The sequence below is a fragment of the Phaenicophaeus curvirostris genome, chromosome 3, assembly GCF_032191515.1.
Source record: "Phaenicophaeus curvirostris isolate KB17595 chromosome 3, BPBGC_Pcur_1.0, whole genome shotgun sequence".
Lineage (NCBI taxonomy): Eukaryota > Metazoa > Chordata > Aves > Cuculiformes > Cuculidae > Phaenicophaeus > Phaenicophaeus curvirostris.
Genome location: NC_091394.1, coordinates 75,903,760 through 75,928,715, shown reverse-complemented (window position 1 = coordinate 75,928,715; position 24,956 = coordinate 75,903,760). Strand labels below are relative to the sequence as shown.

Genomic DNA, 24,956 nt, shown 5'->3' with positions numbered 1-24,956 from the left:
ACAATGCAATTACACAGGGGATAGATTTGGCTTGTAGCGTTATAAATATCTGGGGCTGAGGTTTCATTCAGCAAGTAAGCAAGGTTGGCTTCTACTTCTTTCTTTCTTCAGTCCTGTAAATCCCCTATGTACTTTTCCAGATCTCACTAGCTAGTGTATAAACTTGTAGGGATTTTTTAATATTTTAAAACCCACTTTGTTTAAATTTTATTGTAATGGCACCCTTGTTAGCACATGCTATTCTCATCCTTGGACATTTTTCCCTTTTCTCCATACAGAGAGGTATAATTTCTGACCAACACTATACTAATTATGTATCAGGTTATAAGTGATATATCAAGTCAATAAAACAAGAACAGAAAGAAGAGGTGAAGCATCTTCTAGTGTCTGGCTATTTTCTCTGTATTGTGGGCCATCAGCCATGGTTCTGAAAGCAGTTTCTCATAAAATATTTTATAAAGAAAAGAATTTATTGAAAAGCCTTGAAATTTTTCAGTTGACTCTGCTAAACAGTTGAAAAGTTTCTGATTTGTGGTACAGGAGTTCTAGAGGATGGATTTTTGCCCAGACATATTCTGAATTAAAAATCACCAGTTTTCAGTTGCATTTCAGCAAATCAGCTGCTGAGGCACGTAGAAACAGAAAGATACACAGCACTTCAGGTATATTCTTTTGTAAAGAGGACCCATCTACCTTCCAGAACACCATCAGCAGTACAAAATCAGTTAAAAATACAGAATACATGTAAATTAAAAGTAACATAACCAGTTATTACCATAGTATTTCTCAGGAGGATGGATTTCTGAATGTCAAAATGATAGGTTGGGGTTTTGTTGTTGTTTTCTTACGATTTTTTATTAAGTTCCCAGTGTTCTTGATTCTCTGTATCAAATATCTACCCTTAGGGGATATGTTCAGGGCACTGCATGGCATGCCCTGTGGGTTGTGTTACTATGTGTGGATGGCACAGAACCCCAGTGGTGAGATATTAATCATGGTCCTGCACTAGACATGACACACGTGCATCATAGCAAAGGCTTCTGTGAACATTAAGGACCTGATATTCTGCTGCAGTGGTCACTGTACCAGCCAGACTGCTATGGCAAATGCTGTCTTCATTAGCACATACTATAGCACATATATACTATTACTACATCTTATTGTTAACAATATTTGCCTCTTAGAATGAGTCAAAATACAACTCCACTTACCATTTCGTTTTGCTCTAGCAGCCCACTCAGACACTTCATCTTGGGCTCGTCCATCCGTAAACACTATGGAGATTCGAGGCACATTAGCTGAAAATGGCCTCGCTCCTTCTGTTTCTGTGAAGCTTCTCTCAAACATTTGCTTCAGAGCCAGTCCTGTCATGGACCCTCGCCCCATGTATTTCATTTGCGATACAGCTTTCTTCATATCTTTGGCTGAGCTGAACTGCCTTAATGTAAACTCTGTGCGAACTTCAGTGGAATACTGAAGCAAACCAACTCGAGCAGCTTTGGGTGATATCTCAAGTGTATCCAAGATTCCTGAGACAAATTGTTTTACAATTTCAAAATTTTCCTCTCCAAGACTTTTTGATCCATCAATCACAAACACCAGGTCGACTGGGCCTTCAGTGCATCCTATGAAATAAGCAGCAGAGTGTTAAGATCATGAAAAATCCCCCGAAAAGGTGGAAAAGGGAACTCGATACTCAAGGACTGCATAAACCCAGAGATCACATAGAATATCTTGTTCCTGGCTCATCCAGTCTTGCCAGTGGGTCTAAAGATGCTGTGTATGGTCTATATCAAAAGCTAAGGGTGTGCCTAGGACCAAGGATTTAACAAAAGTATAATCACAGTGAGTATTTACCAGGACATATTGCTTTGTAGAATTCTACAACTCCTAAAAATACAGCAACAATCAGCATTTTTTTTAAGAATGAATACTAAGTGGAGAGAACTGTATAACTGAAGAACTTAGCTAGGACACAGAGACTGAATTGCCATCATTTTCTTCCAAGGATTTTCTTCCAAGGATAGCCAGTGTGCTACTTCTACATTTGTGTAGCTGACCAGCAATGAAAGACATGGAGGAGAATCATTGAAACCATCTTTATGCTGCAAAACTAGCAGAAAGGTAAAGGTGGTAGAAAGGAATGAATCAGTGAAGCCACATTTATATACAAGGTGAAAATCTAGGAGTGGCAGGGAACAGTGAAGCAAAAGCCAAAGAGCCTGGGGAAGGCTGAGCAAGAGAAGAAGGGTTAGGTAGCTTGCCCTAGAGCATAGGTTGAGGTTCAAGGCTGGGGGCAAAATTCAGAAAATGCACATGGATCAGAATTGTTTATAAGTTTTTTTTCTTTTGATTGTAGCTCTCTAACAATCTTATAATTAGAAAGATTATGTATTGCTGAAATTAACCTTTTCTGGTTTACCCATTAAAGCTGGGAGAGAATCCAGGAGGCCAACAAATTTGGAGTTCTCATACTTCTTGGCAGGTGCACATGCAAAAACCAAAGCTGTTTGTAGGCACCCTGTATCCACGACAAGGTTAGGGAATTTTGGGCCTGGAAAATGTCTTCAAAGCTGCAGACTGGTTCTGCCAGGTGTATTTTTATTCTGGAAAGCAAATGCCTCTAGCAGACATAGACTAGTGTGCTTTTTACAATGGCTGCGGAGATGCTCAGCTCTAACGTACCTTCCAGGGAGAATTTGCCATACTAAGGAACGTTAGTTATGCATCTCAGTCTGGACCAAAGGAACTTTGACCTTGATGTTTGTACAGGAAAAATGATGTGAACACAATACAAGAGAGAATTGTGCAGCTGCATTCAGTAGTTTGCAAGTCTCAGATGAATACAGTGCTCAGCTCTGGGTATCGCCTTTAGAGACAAACTGGAGAGTCCTAAGTTTCACAGTGAGAGCAATGAGATATTTAGCAACTATGACATGTAAAGAACATTTGAAGGAGCAGAGATTGTTTGCTTAAGGAAAGATGAATATGAACATAATACCCTTCCAAACAAGACAATAAATCTGTTGTTTTCATGTGAATAGATAAGGTAGCAAATGGCTTCATCTGCTGTAAAGACAGGTGCTTGTTAGGGAAAAACATATTAAAAAGGTTATAGCAAGAAACCAGATTACTTGAAACGCTGAAATCGGTGACACTGTCATTAGAGAGTTTCAAAACATTACTGAAACATCCATCAGCTATTATATATATATATACTATGATTCTGCCTCAAGTGTATGCCATGAACTAGATCACTACTCAAAACTTCTACAAGTGCTCTTTGTCTCTGCCTTCTATCACGGAAAACAACGATATTTTTCATGTGTGTTAAGATTTCTAAATGTCTGTGCGTTGTACACGGTAACTGGAAAGGTCTGTGACATTTCTAATTATTTAAGCTGACTGCAGACTAGACTAACAGAGCCCGAAGGTATTGCCTGGCGGGCATTATGTGAGGATTTGGGATCTTTAAATACCTCGAGAGTGAAAGTTATCAGAGTAGATCTCTCACAAGAGAGAACTGTATGTACATTCTTTTCACATTTATTTCTGCTTTGACTGCAGAAGTTACTGAAGATATCTGTTAGCAAGTCAGTGTAGGATTAAGGAATTTTCAGCTTTAAAGCTTGGGCTTTTCTTCTTAGACAATAGTTCTATTTTAGAAATGCTGTTCAAGAATTCCTTTCTGCAGTCATCTGAGGAAAAGATGTGTCACATATTCTAAGGCAATGGAAGTGCAGTGAATATGAATATCAGAACCATCTCAATACCATTGTATAAGCCAAGATAGGGCAGCAGTGAATGGTTTCAGTTAGACTTGAGATCAGTCATGAACATGTTACCATTCTTTTGGTAATAATAGGATATTATAGCAAACTAAGACATCCATTTTTGTACAATAAATGTTTTCACTTAGTTCCAGTAGAAAAGGTCCTCCTCCACTATTACGGGTTTATGAGATAAAGCATGTCATACTCTAACCGTTTCATGTTAGAAGATAAGCAAACAGAATTAATAATATTTTAAAATGGAGTATATAAAGATAAAAGCTCTGCAGTATATGAATCTGATTAAAGTGCACATTCCTTGATAATTAGATTTCATGTTGGCTTCTTTCTAGATGTTTGGACAGAATTATTACTATTATACTTGATGCTATACCAAAACAACTGTTTCAATTTGTTTATCTTTTGCTTATCAGAGCATCAAGTTAATCATTCAAGACATTTTCCATCACACTTACGTATGCTTTGGGCTTTCAAGTATTTGATTTTTTTTGAAGTGAGGTCAAGTAATTTTAGAAATAAAAACCACATATGCTTTCTAAATAAAATGTACTTACTTCTGCATGTTTTCTGATCCTCTTTGAGTACATATCCCTCCTGGCATTTGCAGATGTATGAATCATCATTATTAACACAAATATGTTCACAACCATGGGCAACTGATTTGCAGACATCTTTATCTAGGAAAAATAAAAATATTAATATGTATACTATTTAACAGAGATATAAATGCAAAGACTCCAAACATGATATTTGAAGAATGTATGACGATAGAGTACAGCATTTTTATTTGTTTATGTGGCACTGCCAGAGAAGACTGGCATATTCAAGTGTATTCAGTTACTTACTTCGACATGTTTTCCCATCTTGTCGCAGGACAAAACCCTCATGGCATTGACAGCTGTATGAATTATTATTATTAATGCACACATGTTCACAGCCATGGTCGATGGATATACACAGGTCTTTATCTAAGAATTGTTAAGAAAATTTCCTTATTAGACAATTTCTTAAATGCAAAATTGGCGTGAATAAGCTTTGAGTGAAATTAAGTCTGTTATTTCTTTTATGATTGAAAAAATGTATTCCCCGTAAAAGTTTCAGCTACTCACTCCTACATGTTTTCCTGTCTCGCCTCAATACAAATCCCTTGTGACACTGACACATGTATGAATCGCCAGTTGGAACGCAGACATGTTCACAACCGTGGTTGACTGTTTTGCAGATATTTTTACCTTGGAATAATGAAAATATTCTTTAGCACAGTTAACAAGGTAAATAACTTCTACAAATTGTCAAAATTATAGCAATTGTCTTCCACGAAGATGCTTACTTCCATGAACTGATTCTGTATTAATGACAGAAATAACACGCTACCATTGCATAGTGTATCTCATTCACAGGTCACAAAGTGCAAACCAAAGATTAAATAACTTACTTCTGCAAGTTTTCCCATCTTCCCTCAGTATGAAGTCCTCATGACACTTGCAGATATAGGAATCATCAGTATTAACACAAGTATGTTCACAGCCATGATCAACTGAGTTGCAAATATCTTTATCTGAGAAGAGTGAAGTTTGTGAGGTTCATTAGGGAGAGATAATATCTTTTTTTAAGCAACTCAAATAGCTGGATATCACAAATGTACACGTAGAAATGCTCACAGCCACAATACTTAAAAGCCTCTGATATGGTTTAAACTCCGCTGACAACTGTGCACCACACAGCTGTCCCCCAATCCCCAGCAGTGGGACGGGGGAGAGAACTGGAAAAAAACCTCATGGATTGAGATAAAGATAGTTTAATAGCAAAGGAAGAGAAAATAATAATAATAATGATAAAAGAATATACTAAACAAGTGATGCACAATACCATTGCTTACCATCTGCTGACCAATACACAGCTCATACCCAACCAGCAATCCTGCCCCCTGCCAGCTCCCCAGCCAGCTTCCCCCAGTTTATATGCTGAGCATGACATCATGTGGTATGAAATATCCCTCTGGCCAGTTTCGGTCAGCTGTCCTGGCTGTGCCCCCTCCCAGCTTCTTGTGCACTTCCAGCCTCCCAGCTGGCTAGGCACAGAAACTTGAAAGTCCTTGACTCAGTAAAACATCAGGATGTTATCAACGTTATTGTCATTCTAAATCTAAACCACAGCACTATACCAGCTACTAGGAAGAAAATTAACTCCACCCCAGCCAAAACCAAGACAGCCTCAAATAGAAACATGCTTTTATAGCTCAGGCTACTCACATCTACATGTCTTTCCATCTTCACTTAGTACGAATTTTTCACTACATTTGCAGATGTAGGAATCTTCAGTATTCACACAAATTTGTTCACAGCCATGGCTGACTGAATTACAAACATCCTTGTCTGCAAACAGAAGAGTTGGTAGTCAACAGGCATCAGCAGAGACATTAATTATATGTGCAACTCACCAAACTGAGTTCTCATGCTACTTACTTCTGCAGGTTTTCCCATCTTCTCTCAGCAGGAATCCATCATGGCATTTACAGATATAGGAATCATCAGTATTAACACAAACATGTTCACAGCCATGGTTGACTGATTTGCAAAGGTCTTTATCTGAAAACAGATGATGGCTTTTGATGGTTAATGCACTTCTACACAAGCATGAGCTGCAGATAAAACGTACGCTGATAAATATCAGACTACTTACTTTTGCATGTTTTTCCATCTTCTCTTAGCAGGAATCCCTCCTGACACATACAAACAAATGAATCACCAGCATTAACACAAATATGTTCACAGCCGTGGCTGACTGATTTGCAAATATCCTTGCCTGGGAATAGTTAGATAATATTTAATGTCATTTATTAGTTAAACTTTTTTTTAATATAATAAATACAGAGACTTTGGGGGTAATCCTGTGAGCAAAGAGGGTGGAAGCCTGCAAACAGAAACCAAATCTCTACCTAGTTAAATGATAGACAGCTTAGCTTATGTGAAGCACGAGTTCTTTACCATATGAGCAGAAAGAATTGGATGGTTTGGATGGCCTCCCACTGGCAATAAATTATTTCAGGACTAGTCTGAATAGATTAAGGAGGAAGATTTTACATTAAGAGCAGTAAGGCTGAGAAGAGGGAATAATTCAGTACAGTCATTTAGCACAAATTCATGCTGGTTAAAACAAAATTAAGCAAAACACCAGAGGACATGAAGCAAAATAATTCTTCCTTACATCTATTGCCAAAAGTCTGCAGAAACAAACCCCAGAAGAATAGGAACTACTCATTTGAGAGGATGAACAAAATCTAACTGATACTGCTGAAAATTAATGTGAGGATTTGTATGACAGCAGTGTAAAAACCAGTTGGTTAAAACCTCTTCAAGAAGGACACATGGGGAGAAAATAATGAAGGAAATGGAGCCATCTATCAGCATTCCCTGTTTAATTTTCACTGCAACACAAAAGAAAGTATTCTCACTTGCTAGTGGAGAGCTACCTTTACATAGAATGTAGAACAGTACTGACAGTGAAGTTCAGACTGACTCTTCAGCAAAACACTTAGCTATAATGTGTAGGGAAGAAAAAATTATATTTTTACAAGAACTTCAATCTTAGCCAAATTACCTTGAGATCTCATGCTGCCAATACAAACCTTCCAAAAACTACTACAAAGGACAATAGGCATTACATTTAAGACATGGCAATCTAAACTAGATCCCATTATAGCAAATAAAAAGCAAGAAAAATTTAGCATCTGCTTATACACATCTGTGTGTAACTCAGAAAAATTTTTTTGTTTATAAGCAAAGTCAAATATAAATCAGCAGGCAGGAGGCATGCTACTTCTTCAAAAGAATGAATTTTATGTTTCTGAAAGAAAATATGAGCCACATTTTGGGATGGGAGAAGGGGGGGTAATTAAAATAAAGTGTATTATTTCCGCGTTCATACAATGGAGCATTCAGTAAGGCAGTAGTCTTTGTATTTATATTTATTAAGGAAACAGACTACAGAACCAACATTACATAGATTAACACTGGCTAGAGAGGTCTTCAAAATAAATTGTAAATGGGGGAGTAACAAGTGGCTTTCTTTCTAAGAATCTCACCTGCTCCTCTACTACATAACAATCCAAAAGAAAATACAAAATAATCACTGACAAAGTTTGTAGGTTACACCAGTTTTGAGAGAATGGTAAATAAAATTAGAGCAGCTGTCGATATATGGAGACATGATTTTTTTTGCAAGGTACGTAACAGCATATTATATGTATTTTAAAAGAGACAGTACTAAGCTTATACATTTAGAAACAAAGAATGAAGGCTGTACTTAAAGGATGCAGGACATGTATGTGACTGAGACTCTTAAACACTTTATGATCATGGTAGATAACTACCGGAATAAAAGTGCTAGCAGAATATTTTGGTCACAGACTGATGCTTTATTTGGCCATTAAAAAAGCCAGATTCTTTTTAAAAAGATAAAAAAAAGACAAAGATAGGTAGATTCAAATAATAATTGAGTTATAGTTCCTCTACCCTGGACCCTGCTGTGTTTCCTATTAGGAGGCTGTACCACTGCAGTGCCCCCACAAGGATGCTGATAAATAGCAGAGGTTTTAGGGGAGCAATAACAGACTTATGAAAAGATTAGGAAATGTCTAAAGAGCCTGAAGGAGTTTCATCTGCTTATCATTTACAAAAGAACATGCTAAGAGGTTAAGGAACAGGTTAAGTCATGATCTGCACAACTATACACAGAACAACACAGTGACAATTAGAACTCCAACCAATCAAAGTAAAACACAGCAACATCCTGTGCTTGAAATTAAAACTAACATACTCAATCTAGAAATGAACTTCACATTTTAAAAGCTACATTCAGACCTTGAAATTAGCTGATTTTCTGAAACATATCTGTAGTTCAATCAATAATTAATTCATAGAAGTTGTATAAGATATAAAGAACAATATTCCATTCTAACTACTATTAGTCAGTGGACAAGCACCTAATAAGAGGAAAATGAAATTTCTTCTTTTATTGATAAGCAACTTACTGCGGCATGTTTTCCCATCTTGCCTCAGTACAAATCCGTCATGGCATTGGCAAGTGTATGAATCATCATTATTAACACAAAGATGTTCACAGCCGTGACTGACTGATTTGCAGATGTCATTATCTAGGAATAATTTAAATTTTATTTACTACAGTTTGATGAATGAGGACACTTCCAAAACTTTAAAGACTAATAATAATAAGCTCCTAGTAAATAAAGAATTTATCCTCTTTTTTATTAGGCAAAATCTCCTACAAGAAGACCCACCTCTAACAAAATATGCTTCTTCAGTACACCCCTGAGAGCAAAAAAATACAGTAACATAAAATCACTTACTTCTACACATTTTCTTATCTTCCCTTAAAATAAAACCCTCATAGCACTGACAAATATATGAACTATCAGTATTCATGCAAACATGGTCAAGAGAGTTGCAAACATTTTTATCTCAAAAAAAAAAAGGTTGTCAGTATTTAAAACATGTCTTCAAATGCACAGATTATAAAGGAAATCCTTTATTAAAGATAAGGATACTTACTTCTACATGTTTTTCCATCTTTCCTAAGTGAAAATCCCTCATAACACTGGCAGATGTACGACTCATCAGCATTAACACAAACATGTTCACAGCCATGGTCAACTGCACTGCAAACGTCTTTATCTGAGAACAGTTGATAATATTTGGTTAAAGCACATCTACAGTGAACGTATTTTGCAGAGAGAAATAATTGCTTCTATTAGGCCTACTGATATCACTGGGAAAAAAAATGTGCAAAATTTAGGCAGCAAACTCTTCTAACTCTTATTACCTGAAAAACTGTGAATCTTTTTTGTCTCCAGTTCAGCTATTAAAATACACTATTTCTGTCCCGAGTCTCTTATAAGCTTCTGGGAGGTATAACGATACTACTGCTACATTATAACAATAAACGGTTGTATTTTTCAGCACACTTCCACAAATCTATATACTGTAGATAAAAGTCTGAGTAATTTTCAGAGTACTTACGTCTGCATGTTTTCCCATCTTCTCTCAGCAGAAAACCTTCATGACACTTGCAAACATAGGAGTCATCCTCAGTAACGCAAATATGCTCACAGCCATGGCTGACTGATTTGCAGATGTCCCGTCCTGGGAATGATTGATATAAATATAAGTTTTGAAAGAAAACATGTTAAAAAAATGTAGGTATCGAAAGAAAGGGTTTTATTTTCCCAGTAAGAAATGAAAACCTGTTTCTTTCCTTGCCTGATGCACATGCAAAAATGTTCCATAGATACTTGTCACTCACTTCTACACGTCTTGCCATCTTCTCTCAATATGAATCCCTCATGACACTTGCAGATGTAGGAATTGTCAGCACTAGCACAAATATGCTCACAGCCATGGTTGACTGATTTGCAGACATTTTTACCTAGGAATAATTTAATAGATAAAAAATTGTATTAGTTAAGGACAAGATGTTCAAAGTCTTACAGATCCCAGGTACTGAATGCTCTTGTCCTTGCTAGTATACTGGATTTAATCCTGCAAATCACTTAGAGCTCTTGCTGCCTTTTTTTTGTTGTAACAAAAAGGTACATCTTTGCCTTGCTAATTTTACACCTTTCCTACTAAGGAAAAGTGTACTGTTCCTGTTCTAGAATTTGTAAAATTTCACGTGTCCTGTCATGCAAATTAGCAACCCACAGGGATTTTCAAACGCATGTAAATCCATATCCACATTTCAAGTAAACTTTCTGGTGAGAAACGGATCTTTCTATCATCATCTTTTTATCTTCAGTAATGAACCTGCTCAGACTTGAAAAAGTTATGATTTTCTTTTTTCTCCGTGCTTAAGTTCAGAATGTGTTTGTCATTTTTCTGTAAAGTAAGATTACAGAAGTTCGGTGTATGCAGCATTTAAGGGTGGTGAGAAAGACAAATTATATGATCCCGCTGTGAAATTATGGAAAATTGTCAGCTTTAATTGGGCAAGCAGAAATTCCGTGGGGTTTTCTGATACAGAATTTCGATATAATTCATGTTTCAAAATAACTATCATAGTGATCAAAGATATAAAAATGGAGAAAAATTTGCAATTAATTTTTCCTTGATGTTTGCCATTCATCATAACTGCATAATGCAGTCAAATGTATAATGCAATTATGATATCTCTTTTGCAGTCATCCTTACCCCACCCTGGACAAAATGAACTTTCCATTAATCATATTTCAAGCTTCATGCTGTATACGAATTTAGAAACATTATATATTATTGCCTTAATTTGAGAAGAATATTACAATTGTCTCATGTAAAAATGGATGTCAGAATAAAATAGTTTTGGATCCACAACTGTCTAATTTCAGGGCTACTTGTTTAATGGCACCAACATTTAGGCTGTAATTCAAGTGCCTAAAACTATGCAGCCAGTGCCCTTTTAGATGCCTTAACATATCCAGTATATTGACATACTGCTGCCAACTGTGACACCAAAGGGGAAACTACGAACTCTGGGAATTGTCAAGCATTTAAAATGACACCGGTTAACAACATTTAGGCAATCAAATCCTATCTTACAGATATCTCTTACGCGTGTAATAAAAAGCTGGCTCAGATTTGCTGAATAATAACTTACGTTTACATGTTTTCCCATCGTTACGAAGCCTGTATCCTTCAAAACACTGACAAGTATAAGATCTGTCACCATTTACACACAAATGTTCACATCCATGATCACTCAGAGCACAATAGTCAACTCCTGCAGGAGCAATTGAAGTTATTAAAAAACCTAAGCCAATAATGAATCAATTCTTTTTCATTTCTAGTATTTGCATGGCAAGTAAATACAAATACACCAAATAGCTTAAAAAACAATCAATTTCCTTATCTGATAATATAAATATAGCTTCAATAAAATGTAAGAGGGCCTTGTGGTGTAGTTTCCATTGGTTGCTTTAAGCAGAGCTGAGAAATCATACTTTTCTATGCTTAACATAGCTCAACAGAGTCCATGTTTCAGTATGTACAAATTGAATTAAAAAAAAAACCAAACCAAAACAATTTAGCAATTATTTTATATAAGACAATAGTAAAAATATAAAAACTACCTTGTGAACTTTGTTAAAATACAGTCTCTAAATGGCCCTGTGTGAAGGTGTCGGTTCCCTGCTATGGCAGCAAGAAGAAAACCCCTCAGGGACCTCAGTGAGCTTTGCTTAGACTGTACATGGTTTTGCAAATAATTGCAAATGATATATACTATCAAATATTGTCTATTTTTCACCTCATTTTTTCCTAAGTGTTTCTTCTCTATAATACAAAATCACAGGACCCATGGGACCCTGCAGGCAGCACTTGATACTGTCTAATGGCTTACACACACCGTGTCACTCTTCTGTAACTATTTGTCAGAATACAAAACTGTTTACCATTTAGGTGATCTACAGCTGTCTAAATTATACTTGCATCTGTGTATATGACAACAGAATTGCAATTCCCAGATGTTTTCCCATTAGGAGTGGTATATGTTAAATGTTAATCTCTCTCTTTCAGCTGCTCATTTAGGAAATCTCTGTTATATCTCTTTCCATGGGTTGGACAGCTGGACTCTATAATCTTAAAGATCTTTTTCAACCTAAACAATTCTATGATTCATGATAGCCTAAAACCATCCACAAAGTTTCAACAACTCATCTAGAGCTTGGGAATAGGACAAATCTCGTTTCTAATATCTAAGGAGAGGGCTATGCTGGCAAGAAGAGAAGCTATTCACAAAGACTCAGTTTCATTGCACAGGGGGGTTCTAGAAGCCACAGGACTGTTTTGATGCTGCTGATAGGTGTCTAAGTACAGCCTGGAGGAAAATAAGAGTGAAAACCTTACCTTTTTTTACTACAAAGGCAAATAGATTTTTTTATTTACTAGTTGATAAGATGCCATAGTTTGGCTGTTTCTAAATCCCCAGTGGTTCTTCTACATAAATAACTAGGTAATTTTTTTTCTAGGAGACCCTATCACTGCTACACATACAATAATTCTGCTTTTGCATTACTGTCTGCCTCTTTCAAGAGAGTTGCAGTGGCAGACAGAAGCAAAGTTTGTCAAGGTATTGAATGGGGGTAAAAAGGTTCGTATAGAGGCAAAGAGGAGGTTGAAGACAAAGACAAATTGCCTTTTCTGGTTTGCCACAGTTCTTCCTAGATAAATTTTGTGACTGAGCACTTGACTTCTTTTAAAACTGTTTTGCCTGAGTGCAAGAAAAGGAACAAACTCTGGAGCTGCTCCAACACTCACCAAGCTTGGAAAATAACATACCTCCAAAATCTGCAGAAAAGGTGGCCAAAACCCTCTCATCAAGGAGGTCCAGGAAAACTTTTTTTTGCCAACAGGCAAAATTCATTGACATTCCTGTTTTCCTGGCCCTTTATGCACATTAGTTTTCCGGTGAAGGAGGCAATTCAGCTATTTGTGAAACTGCAATGTTTCTCAATGATAGTATAAAGAGTGGAGAGCTGTCAGGAAAACTTTTGTTCACTTATGAAGGATTCCCATGCAAAATGTAAATCTCAGTGTGGGACTTTCACTTCTCTTGCCCCATGTAAACTGATGCAGTTTGCCTGGGGGGAACTGCTGTCAAGATGACATGTCATGTGGCTGAAAAACTGTCCTCAGCACCTGAGGATGAACAGATCTTCCAAAAATGAATGTATGAGGATTTAGTTATCTTGACAAGCATCCTTTATTAAGTCCTTTTTCTGTCTGTTTCTGCTTTCAAGTCATTAATAAAGTATTACTAAAATGCAGACTAAGAATAAATTAAGGGTGTGTCTTCTTCCCTTTATGAAAACAGAAACCTTTCCCAGGTGAACTCAGATCAAGGAGGTTCTCACAAGACTTACGAGTGCAGGTTTTTAGGTCCTCATTGATGACAAATCCTTCAGAGCACTGACAAACATAGGAGACACCAGTATTTAGACACAATTGCTCACATCCATGATTGCTTTCAGCACAGTGGTCCACTCCTGTAGATATGTGATAATAATTGAAGAAACGACATTGGAGTCTTAGATATGTACACTATGACACTGCAGTCAGTACACAATGTCTTTGCAGAGCAAGGGAAAAAGACCAGTACAGTTATTTATCTATGTAATATCCCCACCTATTTGAGTAACCTGAGTTTATTAATAAGACCTAAGTGAAATGAGTACAACACCACCACTTGGCAGATAACAAACTTGATGAAGTGCAGATCTCCCTTGCCAAAAATCACAAAGGGAAACTAACATGAAGTGGAGTGTAGGAAGAACCTTGAAATCCAGCCTGGTCTTACCCACAGAATCATGCTTTCTTTGTTTAAAAAGCAAGACTCTCTCTTTTGTTCACCACAAAATTTTCTCAGAAAGAAAGTATGAATATTAGTTACTCCTGAAGTAGGAGTGATGGCTTTCAGTTTATTTAATAAAGAGTAAATTCTTTTTCAACAGGATGTGGAATCACCAATTTAAAACTTTAACCTGCCAACAGGTCCAGGCAGTTAAAGCTTTGTGGGGGACAGATACAAGTTATGAATGTGAGAGTGTCTCAATATGTTCCTTTTCTTTGATTTTCCTATTCCTGTTCCAAGTAAGATGAATGGAATTTTTTTAGTCTTGTGTGCAACTGGTTGTGTAAAAGATGAAGGGTAGAGGAAGAGAGAGAGAGAGATGTGAATTTGCTTTAAAAATTACACTGCCTCATAGAATGGACAGCAAAGCAGTAGGGTGAGATCTGTGCATTTGCAGATGTACTGTGTCATCTGCTGTCTCCATCAGTATAGGAAAAAACTTTATACTGGACTTCCTCGTAATATTCTATTGCTGACTTGTTAACGGATATTTTTAGTTGTACAGTCCCAAATCACTTTAGCTTAACTTTATTAAAAGTAGTGGAGTTCTCAGACACAAACAATCTCATGTGTCTATTTGCAAATCATTCACAGATGGAAACAGGCACTTTGGCAGCTATTTGTTTACATTAAAAAAATTCTGTACTTCATGTGAAATTACTTAGTTCTAAATATTGTTCTTTATTAGTTTATTAAAGTAAGCAATAGTTATATTAGTAATATTGCAATGTGTTTGCAATAATTGGTCTAGGTTTACCATTATATATAGACAGAGATAACGTTGGCTTGAACAAGTGAAGCTGAGGCATCAATTTTTGCTAGCTAGAGCAAGTTCCAGCTGGAACATTCCCCTTTTTCCAAGAGTTTACATCATCATGAAGAGGCTTGTGTAAATTCTCTGTGCGCACAAAAAATGTGGGAGAAAAAAAAATACTCCCCCCCAATTTTATGTGAAAAATTGCATCTGTTTGGCACCATCTCTTACAATACAAACACCCACACAAACTTGAATGATAACATTTAAATATTTTGGGTTCTCACGTGGAATCTTTTACCACATTCTTTCAGAGTGGAGTAATCACAGAGTTGTTAATTACCAGCCTACAGAAATCAGTATAACTGTAAATTTGGTCATTATGTGTGCTTCCTCACATGTATAAAAATAAAGTAAGAAAGTGAAGGGACAGAGGAAGGTTCAGAATTTTTAAAAACAATGAGTGTAGTGGGATACATTAATTTTTAGATATTCAAATTGACGTAGCCTAGTCCCATAATTGTTAAATATTTCTGAGCTCTTGCAACACATCTAAGTTTCCTTAAATATGGCTCTATCACACACAATTTATTTTAAAATTTACTCCCTGACCAATCAACTATTTTTTAAAATTTCAGTGACTGAGTGTTCCTTTGGAAACTTATGTCCTAAGTATATTAGGGAAAAATGCTGCCAGCATTTTAGATGCTGTGAAAAATGGTTTTCTGCAGTAAAAATGTCTTCTAAAAACTGTGTTACATCGAGTGGGCAATTTTATTGGGTTCTTCTGATGCAACACTGATCCTTCGTTTAGTAACATTCTTATTAAAAGCGGATATTTTATGGAACAGATCTCTTAAAGTGTAAACATGTTAAAGGGGGATCCTCTACATACCTCCACAAAGCAGTATACATCAGTATTAGGTTTGCTAGCCTATAGCATTGACACAGATGTGCAACAGGAAGCACTGCCTTTATGTCAGACACCTTGGCTGAACACATTTTCTCGGTTCTTTGGATTGCAGAAGATGATACTGTAGTTCTCTATTGGATCAGGGATCTCACTAGAGCATTACTTCACTAGGCCTGTCTCGTGGTGAACTTTACGCTTACATAGGTTTGTATAGCTCAGAAAGATCTCAAAAAGATCCCAAGAGCGTTTTCTCATCCTGTTCACACCTCGCCCCACTGCAGTAACTACTCGCAGCAGTTCGTGAGACATGCTCATTTCTGCACGTATTGCCATCGTGTTGTTGGGTGTATCCAGGATGACATTTGCACACAAATGACTCTTCCATGTTAACACATTCATGTTCACAGTCACGCTGACCTAAGGCACAGAAGTTTACTTCTGTGGAAAAAAAACAGTGAAGAATTCAAGCCAGCCATGAGGGTTCCTGAAGTAAAATAGCTTAGGAAACCTCACTTTTCTTAAATGACACTGGATTCTGTGCTTTGGACACCTGTTAAAGCTGATAGTGATCTGAGGATCTGAGAATGGACTGTAAATACTTGGCTATGCAAGACTTCATTTTGACTCCCATAGACCTGCTCCGGTAGTAATCGGAAGTCACGCATCATGGTGAAGGAGGAATAGCTGGTGCTAGTCACCAGTGATGCACTCTCCCTGATTTATAAAGAGGGCACATCTGCTAATGTTCTGCGTTATTTTATAAGCTTATCATCTAACATGAGCCTTGTTATAACAAGATTTGGAATAGGAGCTTAAACCTGGAAACGTCACCAGGTTTACGGCCATATCCAAGGCCCCCTAAAGTTAAGGTAAAATATCCCAAACTGGAATTACAATTGCCCTTAATTCACAATTAGATCTTTGGCAATAAACATTCTATACAAAGCTGTTCTTTTGCACCTATGCTCATCAAGGCACGTCCAATCTATAAAATTCTGGATAGATTAAAATACCATATAGATAATAAAAACCAGAATAGCATGGATTGGTGTAAAAATGGCAGTGCTTCATGAGAATGCATCTTTAAGGCTGAAAGGAAATGCAGTTCCAAAACCAGATAAATTTTATAAGCATCTAGAAATGTAATTACGTTGCTCCAGGCAACCTTCTTATTCGTAAAATATCAGCAGTGCAATTCTCCCCTCAAGAACTGAGTCACCAGATCAGGCTTGTTCATTTTGCTGAATTTATTCTCCTCAAGCTTTAACAATATTACATTGAAAACCTGCTGCAATTCCAGGCCTCCACTCAAGAAGGACTGTAACACAAAAGTCATTTTAAAGTAAATAGAATGTGTGATTGGTTTAGAAATCTGACACTGCTGAGGTTGTTTTTACAATTTATTTTTTTTTGGAAACTGTGATGTCTTGTGCGTGTATTAAAGCTGATTTTAACAGCTGCATTATCTAGCTAATATTTCCCCAAGTTAATGAAATATGTATCTGTCCTTGGCTAAACCAACTGGGTAAAGCAAGGTAAATTTTTTTTTTAAAAGCTGCTTGTGTCACTACAAGGTGAGGTCAGAAGGTTTCAAATAAGTAATATACTTATTGATTTTGAGCCACTTTTGTTCCTATATTACTCCTTGGGTTTCCATAAATCTCTTCAGAAAACATCTAATGTGCAATCTAGTCTACAAAACAGCAAACTGTATTTTTCCAGCATGACTGGCCCAGTTAAAATTCAAGTTTACAAAGAAACATTTGTTTCAACCTTAATTATACTGAAAACTTTCATCCTTTCAGAAGGGAAACTATTCACAGCAGGTTTAAGAAATAAAAGCAGATGAACTTTATTATGTCCAAAGGATTACTCACTTCTGCATGTTTTCTTATCTGGATTAAGTCTAAACCCTTCTTGGCATCGACAAAAATAGGAATCGTCTGTATTAACACATTCCTGTTCACAGCCATGGTCCTGAAGAGCACAATAGTCTGGTCCTAAATGGGAAAAAAATCGCTTCAGTGAGTCACATAGATTCCTCAGAAATAAGCTAGATAAAGCCAGTTATTTTGTTTTCTTTTCTTTAGCTTTTCTTTTTCCAGGCACTATTTTGAATTTTTACTATATTGTTACAAACTACGAGAATAACATATTTCTGTTTTCCAAATATCTGCTGTACTTAGCCATGCCCGATATGTATACTCCAATGAATTTTTTGAGAACACATGTACTACATGCAGTAGAGAAGTTAGAATTTTAAATATTTAACATTTTGCACCGAAGCCTTATACGTTGCCACATCAAAATTGTCTCTGTTTTACTCAGAGCAAGTCAGATATGAACTGTAATAAATAAATAAATGTGCTTTTGAATGCTGTTCACTGTATCAAAGCAGGACAATCAGGTTAGCAGCAGCACTGGTGTTTTAACAGCTCTGAGTGTTTGCTATGCAACTTTTCCATTTAAAATGCTCGTGAAATGGAAAAGCAAATTCTAGAAACAGATACTACTAGCATACAAAGTACCTTAAAAGGAAAGTAATTGTGCAACAAGTACAAGGATATTTATCACACAATGTTCGCCACTACTAATGAAGTCAAAGAACCTGATATTCACTTAGAGGCAGTGTCTGATCATCACTTAGTTTTGTATCAGTGGAGTTAATTAATTTATGCTAGTGAAAGAGTGGTCTTACCCCCTCAGCGCTGCTAGAAATAGATTAACAAGTCACAAATCAAGTACATCACATTTTGAAAGACATACAGGCACTTTGGAGCATAAGAACTGAGATTCAGAGATTGTCATTCCCAGAGGTAATTGGTTTCCTGAGGCAGGAACTGTTTTTACCTTGTATGTGTGGCGGGATAATGCAACCGAGCCTTTATATACAATGAAAGCTCTTAGCAATAACAATCCACCTATATTTTCAGGACAAACAAAGCGGAATGGGACTATCTAAGCAAAACTCCAGAGGAGTATTTTGCCATTTATGAATTCTGTATATTTATAGGACATTTCTTTTACCAAAACCTTTTATGACAGCATATGCACATACACATAATACAGGCATATCTTATCTGTTTACCAAAAAAATAAGTAGGAAATATGATTTGTTCAAGAGTGCACCGAAGAGTCAAAAATCATAAAGCCACTTGTGTGCACCAGAGGAATACAGCTGTATGCCTTCTGGACCTACTCAGTGCTGTGTTGCAATTACCAGTTCAAATCCTCATTGCTGTGTTGCAATTACCAGTTCAAATCCTTGCTAATTTAAGTGTTTAGTACAGTCTTTTCCTGAGTAACTGGCTCTGAAGATTACTACAAAATTTGAAAAGCATTTATTATTATCTTTGTTGGATCCTTGAGGCTGTTGTGTCTGGAACACCAACAACACATTTCACGGGGCTTCGTTAACACAGCCCAGATTAAGGATGCTAACAGAAGGCCTCTACCAAGTGCAGCTCATGTGAACCTAGCCACAACTCAAACAGGGGCCTTTCCTAACGAACAATAGCTGGTGCACAAGAAGAAGCTGCCATCTGTCCTCTTGAGAGGAGCAGCAAGAGTTGCAAAAGTCCCCTGCAGAGTTAACTTCTTAACTAAGAATCACCTCTACCTGTCTTACTGGTAATCTGAATTTGCTGCTTTCTTCCAGCCACATATAGAGTACTCTGCTCATTTGGCAGGGTTGCTCTCATGAGCTGTGTTCCTTGTGTGTCATTTTAAGAAGTCTGGAGCAATTCCCAGAGAAAACATGTGTCAGATATGCATGACCTTACTGAAAACATTTAGATTTTCAAGCTTTCCTTTGTAGCCATGAGCATGAAAGCTTACTTTTTGTTTTTGAAAGGAAAGCCAGGATTCTGAGATAATCACGAGACCTCAGGAGCTGGCACCCCAGGCTCAAGCCTGCTTGCTGATGCAGAGATCTGGTCTGGCGTGAATGTAAATCTTGGCTGGTTGGAGATCATCCCCGAGATTCAGCACATAAGCCAAACATGTAGAAATGTATGTTAAAGGTTTTAAATTCGCAGACATTTTAAATCCAGCGATCTGACGTTTGTTTCTTCCTGTTGTTTATGCTGAATCAAAGGCATAGTGATTCATAACATATGGGAGCTGGGGGATAGTTTTGCTCTGAAGAGTTCTGAAGTGTTCTCATGCTGTCTTGACTTCCATAGCATTAAGAGCTACGTAGTTCTTCATGCTTTATTTTATTAGCAAGTCGCAGAATGTATCAACTACAAGGAAAATGGCTTAGTAAGTTTTATTTTTGCCTAGACTAAGGACATACACCTTGAAACAGAATGATTTGACATAGCATTTTCTCATTCCTCCTTGACAACTCCTTCTGAATCAATCTCTATGGCCTACCATGTCCAGCCACTTTGATTTCTCCCTAGTTACAAACCAATGGATTTGTCCCTTGATTTCAAACTAATTTAAAACATTATCAACAAACCAGAATATAGTTAACATGGCAGAGAAGCACATAGCTGTGAGAAGTCTTGTCTGTGGTCTCTCCCCCTTGGCTTGGGAGCTGCATTTAATGTCAGGCTCTCACCCTTGGTTCTTGCCTGATCTTTGTTATAGGTACACCTGTGTGTAGCCTTCTGTTTTGCAGATCCTGACCTGCTGACTGGCTGACTCAGATTCCTGAATTGACCTCGCACCTTTCTTGACACAACCTGGTGGTCACTGGACTGTTGACTGAACCTGAGTAACTGTCATAAGACCTACTCTGTTCTTCTTCTTGGGGTACTGTGGGACCTTGTCAGAGAGATTACTGACCCTCCTTGCCTTGTAGCCATCCTCGGTTCCCAGCTTGCACTCCCTTGAGGAGCAGTGTAGTTTTGTGTTAGATGTTAAAGATCTCTCCCATTCAACAGAGGTCCAACGTGAAATCATAGATGCACCTGCTGAGTGTTTCTGGTCAAGATCAGAGGGGAAATGGCACTGGGAGTGTGGTGGTGGAGTTTATCACCAAAAGGATGCAGTGAATAAGGCTTTCTATAAACAGATAGCAGAAGTCTCTGACTCATAGGATTTTGTTCACATTGGAAATTGCAGCCAGCCAAACACCTTCAGGCAGGGTAAGACATCATTGTGCAGGCAACTCACGAGGTTTCTGCACAGACGTGGTGACAAATCCCTAACACAAATTCTTGAGAGCTGATGTTCTACTTGACTTGCTGCTGTGATCATGAGATGTCCGAGTTCACAATCCAGATGTCTGGAGGGGAAATAGGAGAATTTGGACTCCATATTTAACAGGCGCAGATATCAGCTTATTCAGGGAATTGCCAGGAAGAATCCCCTGGGAAAGAGCCACAAAGAGAAAGGATACCCAGGAAAGCTAGATGATATTTAAAGAAAACTTGGTAAGATCTCAGGAACAAATAATCCCATTGACTGGAAAATCTGCTTAGAAGATCAAAGAACTTCTTAGTGAACTAAAACACAAAGAGGAAAAATAGTAGAGAGAGAAAGAAGGACCAAGAAAAGAAGAGGAGTATAAAAGCATTGCTTAGGCACTTTGAGACAGCTGGACCTATCACTACTGAGGTACACTAAGGGTAATAAGAGTCTAAAAATATGCTGGTAGCAAAAAGAAAGAGAAAATGTGAGTCTTTTGGTTGGGGGAACAACCTAGTGATGAACAATATAGAATCAGCTGAAAAAATTATGCCCTTTATGTTATCTTATTATTTTTATTATTTTTTTGCCTGCTCCCAGATTTCCATGTGTACCAGCAGAATTTGGGAAAGAGAGGAGCTAGCAACATCAGTTAGAGGCTATTTAGAGAAACTGTATATATACAGGTCCATGTATACTGGTATTTGCCTGTGGGTGCTGAAAGAGGTGGTTGACACCACTGTCTATCACGTATGAAAACTCATGACGACTGAAAGAGGTCCCTGATAACTGAAAAATGCTAATGTTAAAGTCATCTTTTAAAAAAAAAGGCAAGAAGAAAGACCCAGGAAACTGCAGACCAATCTGTATCATTTCAGTCCCAAGATCATGGGGCACACCCTCTCAGAAACAATTTCCGAGTATATGAAGGACAAGAAGATTGCTGGGAATAGCAGGGATTTACCAAGGGCAAATCATCCTGGCCAACCCTTTCACTATCAATGATGAAATGACTGCATCTGTGGACAAGGGAATATTGGTGTAATACACCTTGGCACTAAAAGGCTCTTCAGGCTGCCTCCCAGAGCATTCCCATTTGGAAGCTGAGGAAGTAGAGGCTAGAAGAAAGAACTGTTAAGTGAGGCAAAAATTTGCCAGGTCACCAGCCCTAAAGGATAGTGACCAATAGCTAAACCCTTCTTGGCAGCGCCAGATAATGTAACAAGGCACAATGGTCACAACCTGTGGGTTGGGTGATTTGTGTTGGACATGAGGAAAATGTTTTTCACTACAGTGATAGCGCAGCAGTGGAACAGGCTGCCCAGAGAGGTTGTGGACTCTCCACTGGAGTTTTTTGAGACTCAACGAGATAAAACCATAGCTAACTAGATCCATAGTGTGTGGTGGTTCCACTTTGAAGAGGAGTCTAGAATAGGGGACTTCCAGAGATCCTGTCCAACCAGCATTTGAAAGCATCAGTGTTTGGTACATAATGACAGCAGCACATGTTCAGACTGGCAGTCTAGACAGCCCAATGTGCTGTCTCAAGCAATAGATACCAAAGTCAGAGGATAAAGACAGGACAAGCCTGAAATACTACTTTCCCAGAACAGTATCTCAGCTTCCAGCATTCTGTGGATCATCAATTTAAACGGCTTAAAGAAATTCATACAGTTAGACCATAAGCTAAAAAACACTTGAGACATATGAAATGTTTATGCATTTTAGAGGTCTTTGCTCAGTTCAAACTGGAGGAGAAAACACTGCTTAAAATCCACATTCTTAAATTGAAGGAACTGACAAGAATTTTTGCCTAGGCAATGGAAAGCACTTACACTAGAGTAAAATTTTTTAAATATACGGATGTAGAAGTATATATGGATGTATGAGAGAATTTAGCCAGCCCTCAGCTGACAAAGACTTGACAAAGGGGCGAGTACATACTGTCTATAAGCAACATGAACCAGTACAAACTGTACTGTGGCCCATGGGGAGGCAGGAAATTTATGTCCCCTAACTCTGACCATCTAAAATTTAGATGTCTAGTCTGTCAAGTCATCCAGGCTCCCTGCATAGTCATGGAAAATACAGGCACCTTCATAGATTTGTGTCAGAGCTGTGAGCAATAGCTGTCTAGAAACATGTGTCTCTTTCCCTTGATCATAAAGTCAGCTGTACAGTCTGGATTAGATGTTTTCCTTCCAAATATTAAATTTAAATCTAAATCAAATAGATCATAGAATCCCAAGTGACAGGGGACAGGACAAGCGGAAATGGCCTCAAGCTCCGCCAGGGGAGGTTTAGGCTGGACATTAGGAAAAAAAAAATTCACAGAAAGGGTCATTAGGCACTGGAACAGGCTGCCCAAGGAGGTGGTTGAGTGACCTTCCCTGGAGGTGTTTTAGGCATGGGTGGACAAGGTGCTAAGGGGCATGGTTTAGTGTTTGATAGGAATGGTTGGACTCGATGATCTGGTGCGTCTCTTCCAACCTGGTTATTCTATGATTCTATGATTCTATGATAGAATGATTTGGGTTGGAATGGACCTTAAAGATCATCCAGTTCCAACCCCTTGCCATGGGCAAGGACATCCCACCAGACCAGGCTGCTCAAAGTCCCATTCAACCTGGCCTTGAACACCTCCACGGATGGGGCATCAACAAATTCCCTGGACAACATGTGCCAGTGCCTCATCACCCTCATCATGAAAATCTTCTTCCTAATCTCTAGTCTAAATCTTCCCCCTTCCAACTTAAAGCCATTCCCCCTCATCCTATCACTATACATCATTGTAAAGTATCCCTCCCCAGCTTTCTTGTAGGCCCCCTTCAGGTACTGGAAGGCAGCTATAAAGTCTCCCTGGAGCCTTCTCTTCTCCAGGCTGAACAATCCTAACTGTCTCAGCCTGTCATCATAGCAGAGGTTCTCCAGCCCTCTGATTATTTTCATAGCCCTCCTCTGGACCCATTCCAACAGTTCCATATCCTTCTTATGTTGGGAATTCCAGAACCGGACACAGTACTCCAGGTGGGGTTTCACGAGAGCAGAGGGGGAGAATCACCTCCTTCAACATGCTGGCCACACTTCTTTTTATGCAGCCCAGGTTATGATTGGCCTTCTGGACTGCGAGTGCACATTGCCAATTCATGCTGAGCTTCTCATGAATCAGCAACCCCAAGTCCTTCTCCGCAGGGCTGCTCTAAATCACATTGTCCTTCATCCTGTATTGAAACCTTTGATTGCCTCGACCCAGGTGTAGGACCTTGCACTTGGCCTTGTTGAACCTCATGAGGTTAACACATGCCCACTTCTCCAGGTCCCTGTGAACGGCAGTCTGTCCTTCTGGTGTGACAACTGCATCACTCAGGTTGGTGTCATAGATACCAAGAATAATACACAATATAGTCTACAGGTTAACATAGTCTCATCATAAAGACTGAAATGTCCCCAAGGCTGTATAATGCACAGAAATTCAGTGCTATATTGATGTGTTCTCTTGAGAAATAATGTTTGAATACATTACTCAATAATAATATGGCCTAAATTCACCACTGGCATCAACATTTCTGCTCACCTAATGCAGTTTGTCTGCTTACAGACATAATCGTAACATTTCTTTATCAAGGCCCACGCTCATGAAGAAAGGTAACTAGGAATGTCTATTAAAGTTTTCTCTTCACATTTGCTGAAAGGGAGTTAAGACAGTAAACACTGTGGAGGTTTTAGCTTGTTTTCCCAATTACAGGAAGTCATGGCAAGAGTACTTTCTGGTCTGTCAGTTCCCCTCCACTTTATATCCACTCCTAACTCTGGTAATTTTTGAGCTTGTTGGCCTGGTATCAATCAAATTTGTCCAACAAAAACCAAGCAAAGCCATGAAGTTTTTATAACCTAGTGGAAACATGGAAGCTTGGTAAAAGATATTGATGTTGCCAGAGCTTGGGCACACCATCAATGAACT

At 38.1% G+C, this 24,956-nt stretch overlaps 1 protein-coding gene across 3 annotated transcripts in view; it reads right to left on the bottom strand.

Annotated features, from left to right (window-relative positions):
* The window catches only part of MATN2 (matrilin 2), a 74,344-nt gene that overhangs the window by 9,475 nt on the left and 39,913 nt on the right, over positions 1-24,956 (bottom strand). For all 3 annotated transcript variants that reach the window (XM_069854416.1, XM_069854417.1, XM_069854418.1), the window contains exons 7-21: positions 17,734-17,856; positions 13,702-13,824; positions 11,439-11,561; positions 10,113-10,235; positions 9,830-9,952; positions 9,362-9,484; positions 8,824-8,946; positions 6,474-6,596; positions 6,257-6,379; positions 6,044-6,166; positions 5,227-5,349; positions 4,901-5,023; positions 4,637-4,759; positions 4,346-4,468; positions 1,212-1,625 (exon numbers count right to left, since the gene is read on the bottom strand). In XM_069854416.1, coding sequence (XP_069710517.1) covers positions 1,212-1,625; positions 4,346-4,468; positions 4,637-4,759; positions 4,901-5,023; positions 5,227-5,349; positions 6,044-6,166; positions 6,257-6,379; positions 6,474-6,596; positions 8,824-8,946; positions 9,362-9,484; positions 9,830-9,952; positions 10,113-10,235; positions 11,439-11,561; positions 13,702-13,824; positions 17,734-17,856 — 2,136 coding nt within the window. The remainder of the gene's footprint in view (positions 1-1,211; positions 1,626-4,345; positions 4,469-4,636; positions 4,760-4,900; positions 5,024-5,226; positions 5,350-6,043; positions 6,167-6,256; positions 6,380-6,473; positions 6,597-8,823; positions 8,947-9,361; positions 9,485-9,829; positions 9,953-10,112; positions 10,236-11,438; positions 11,562-13,701; positions 13,825-17,733; positions 17,857-24,956) is intronic.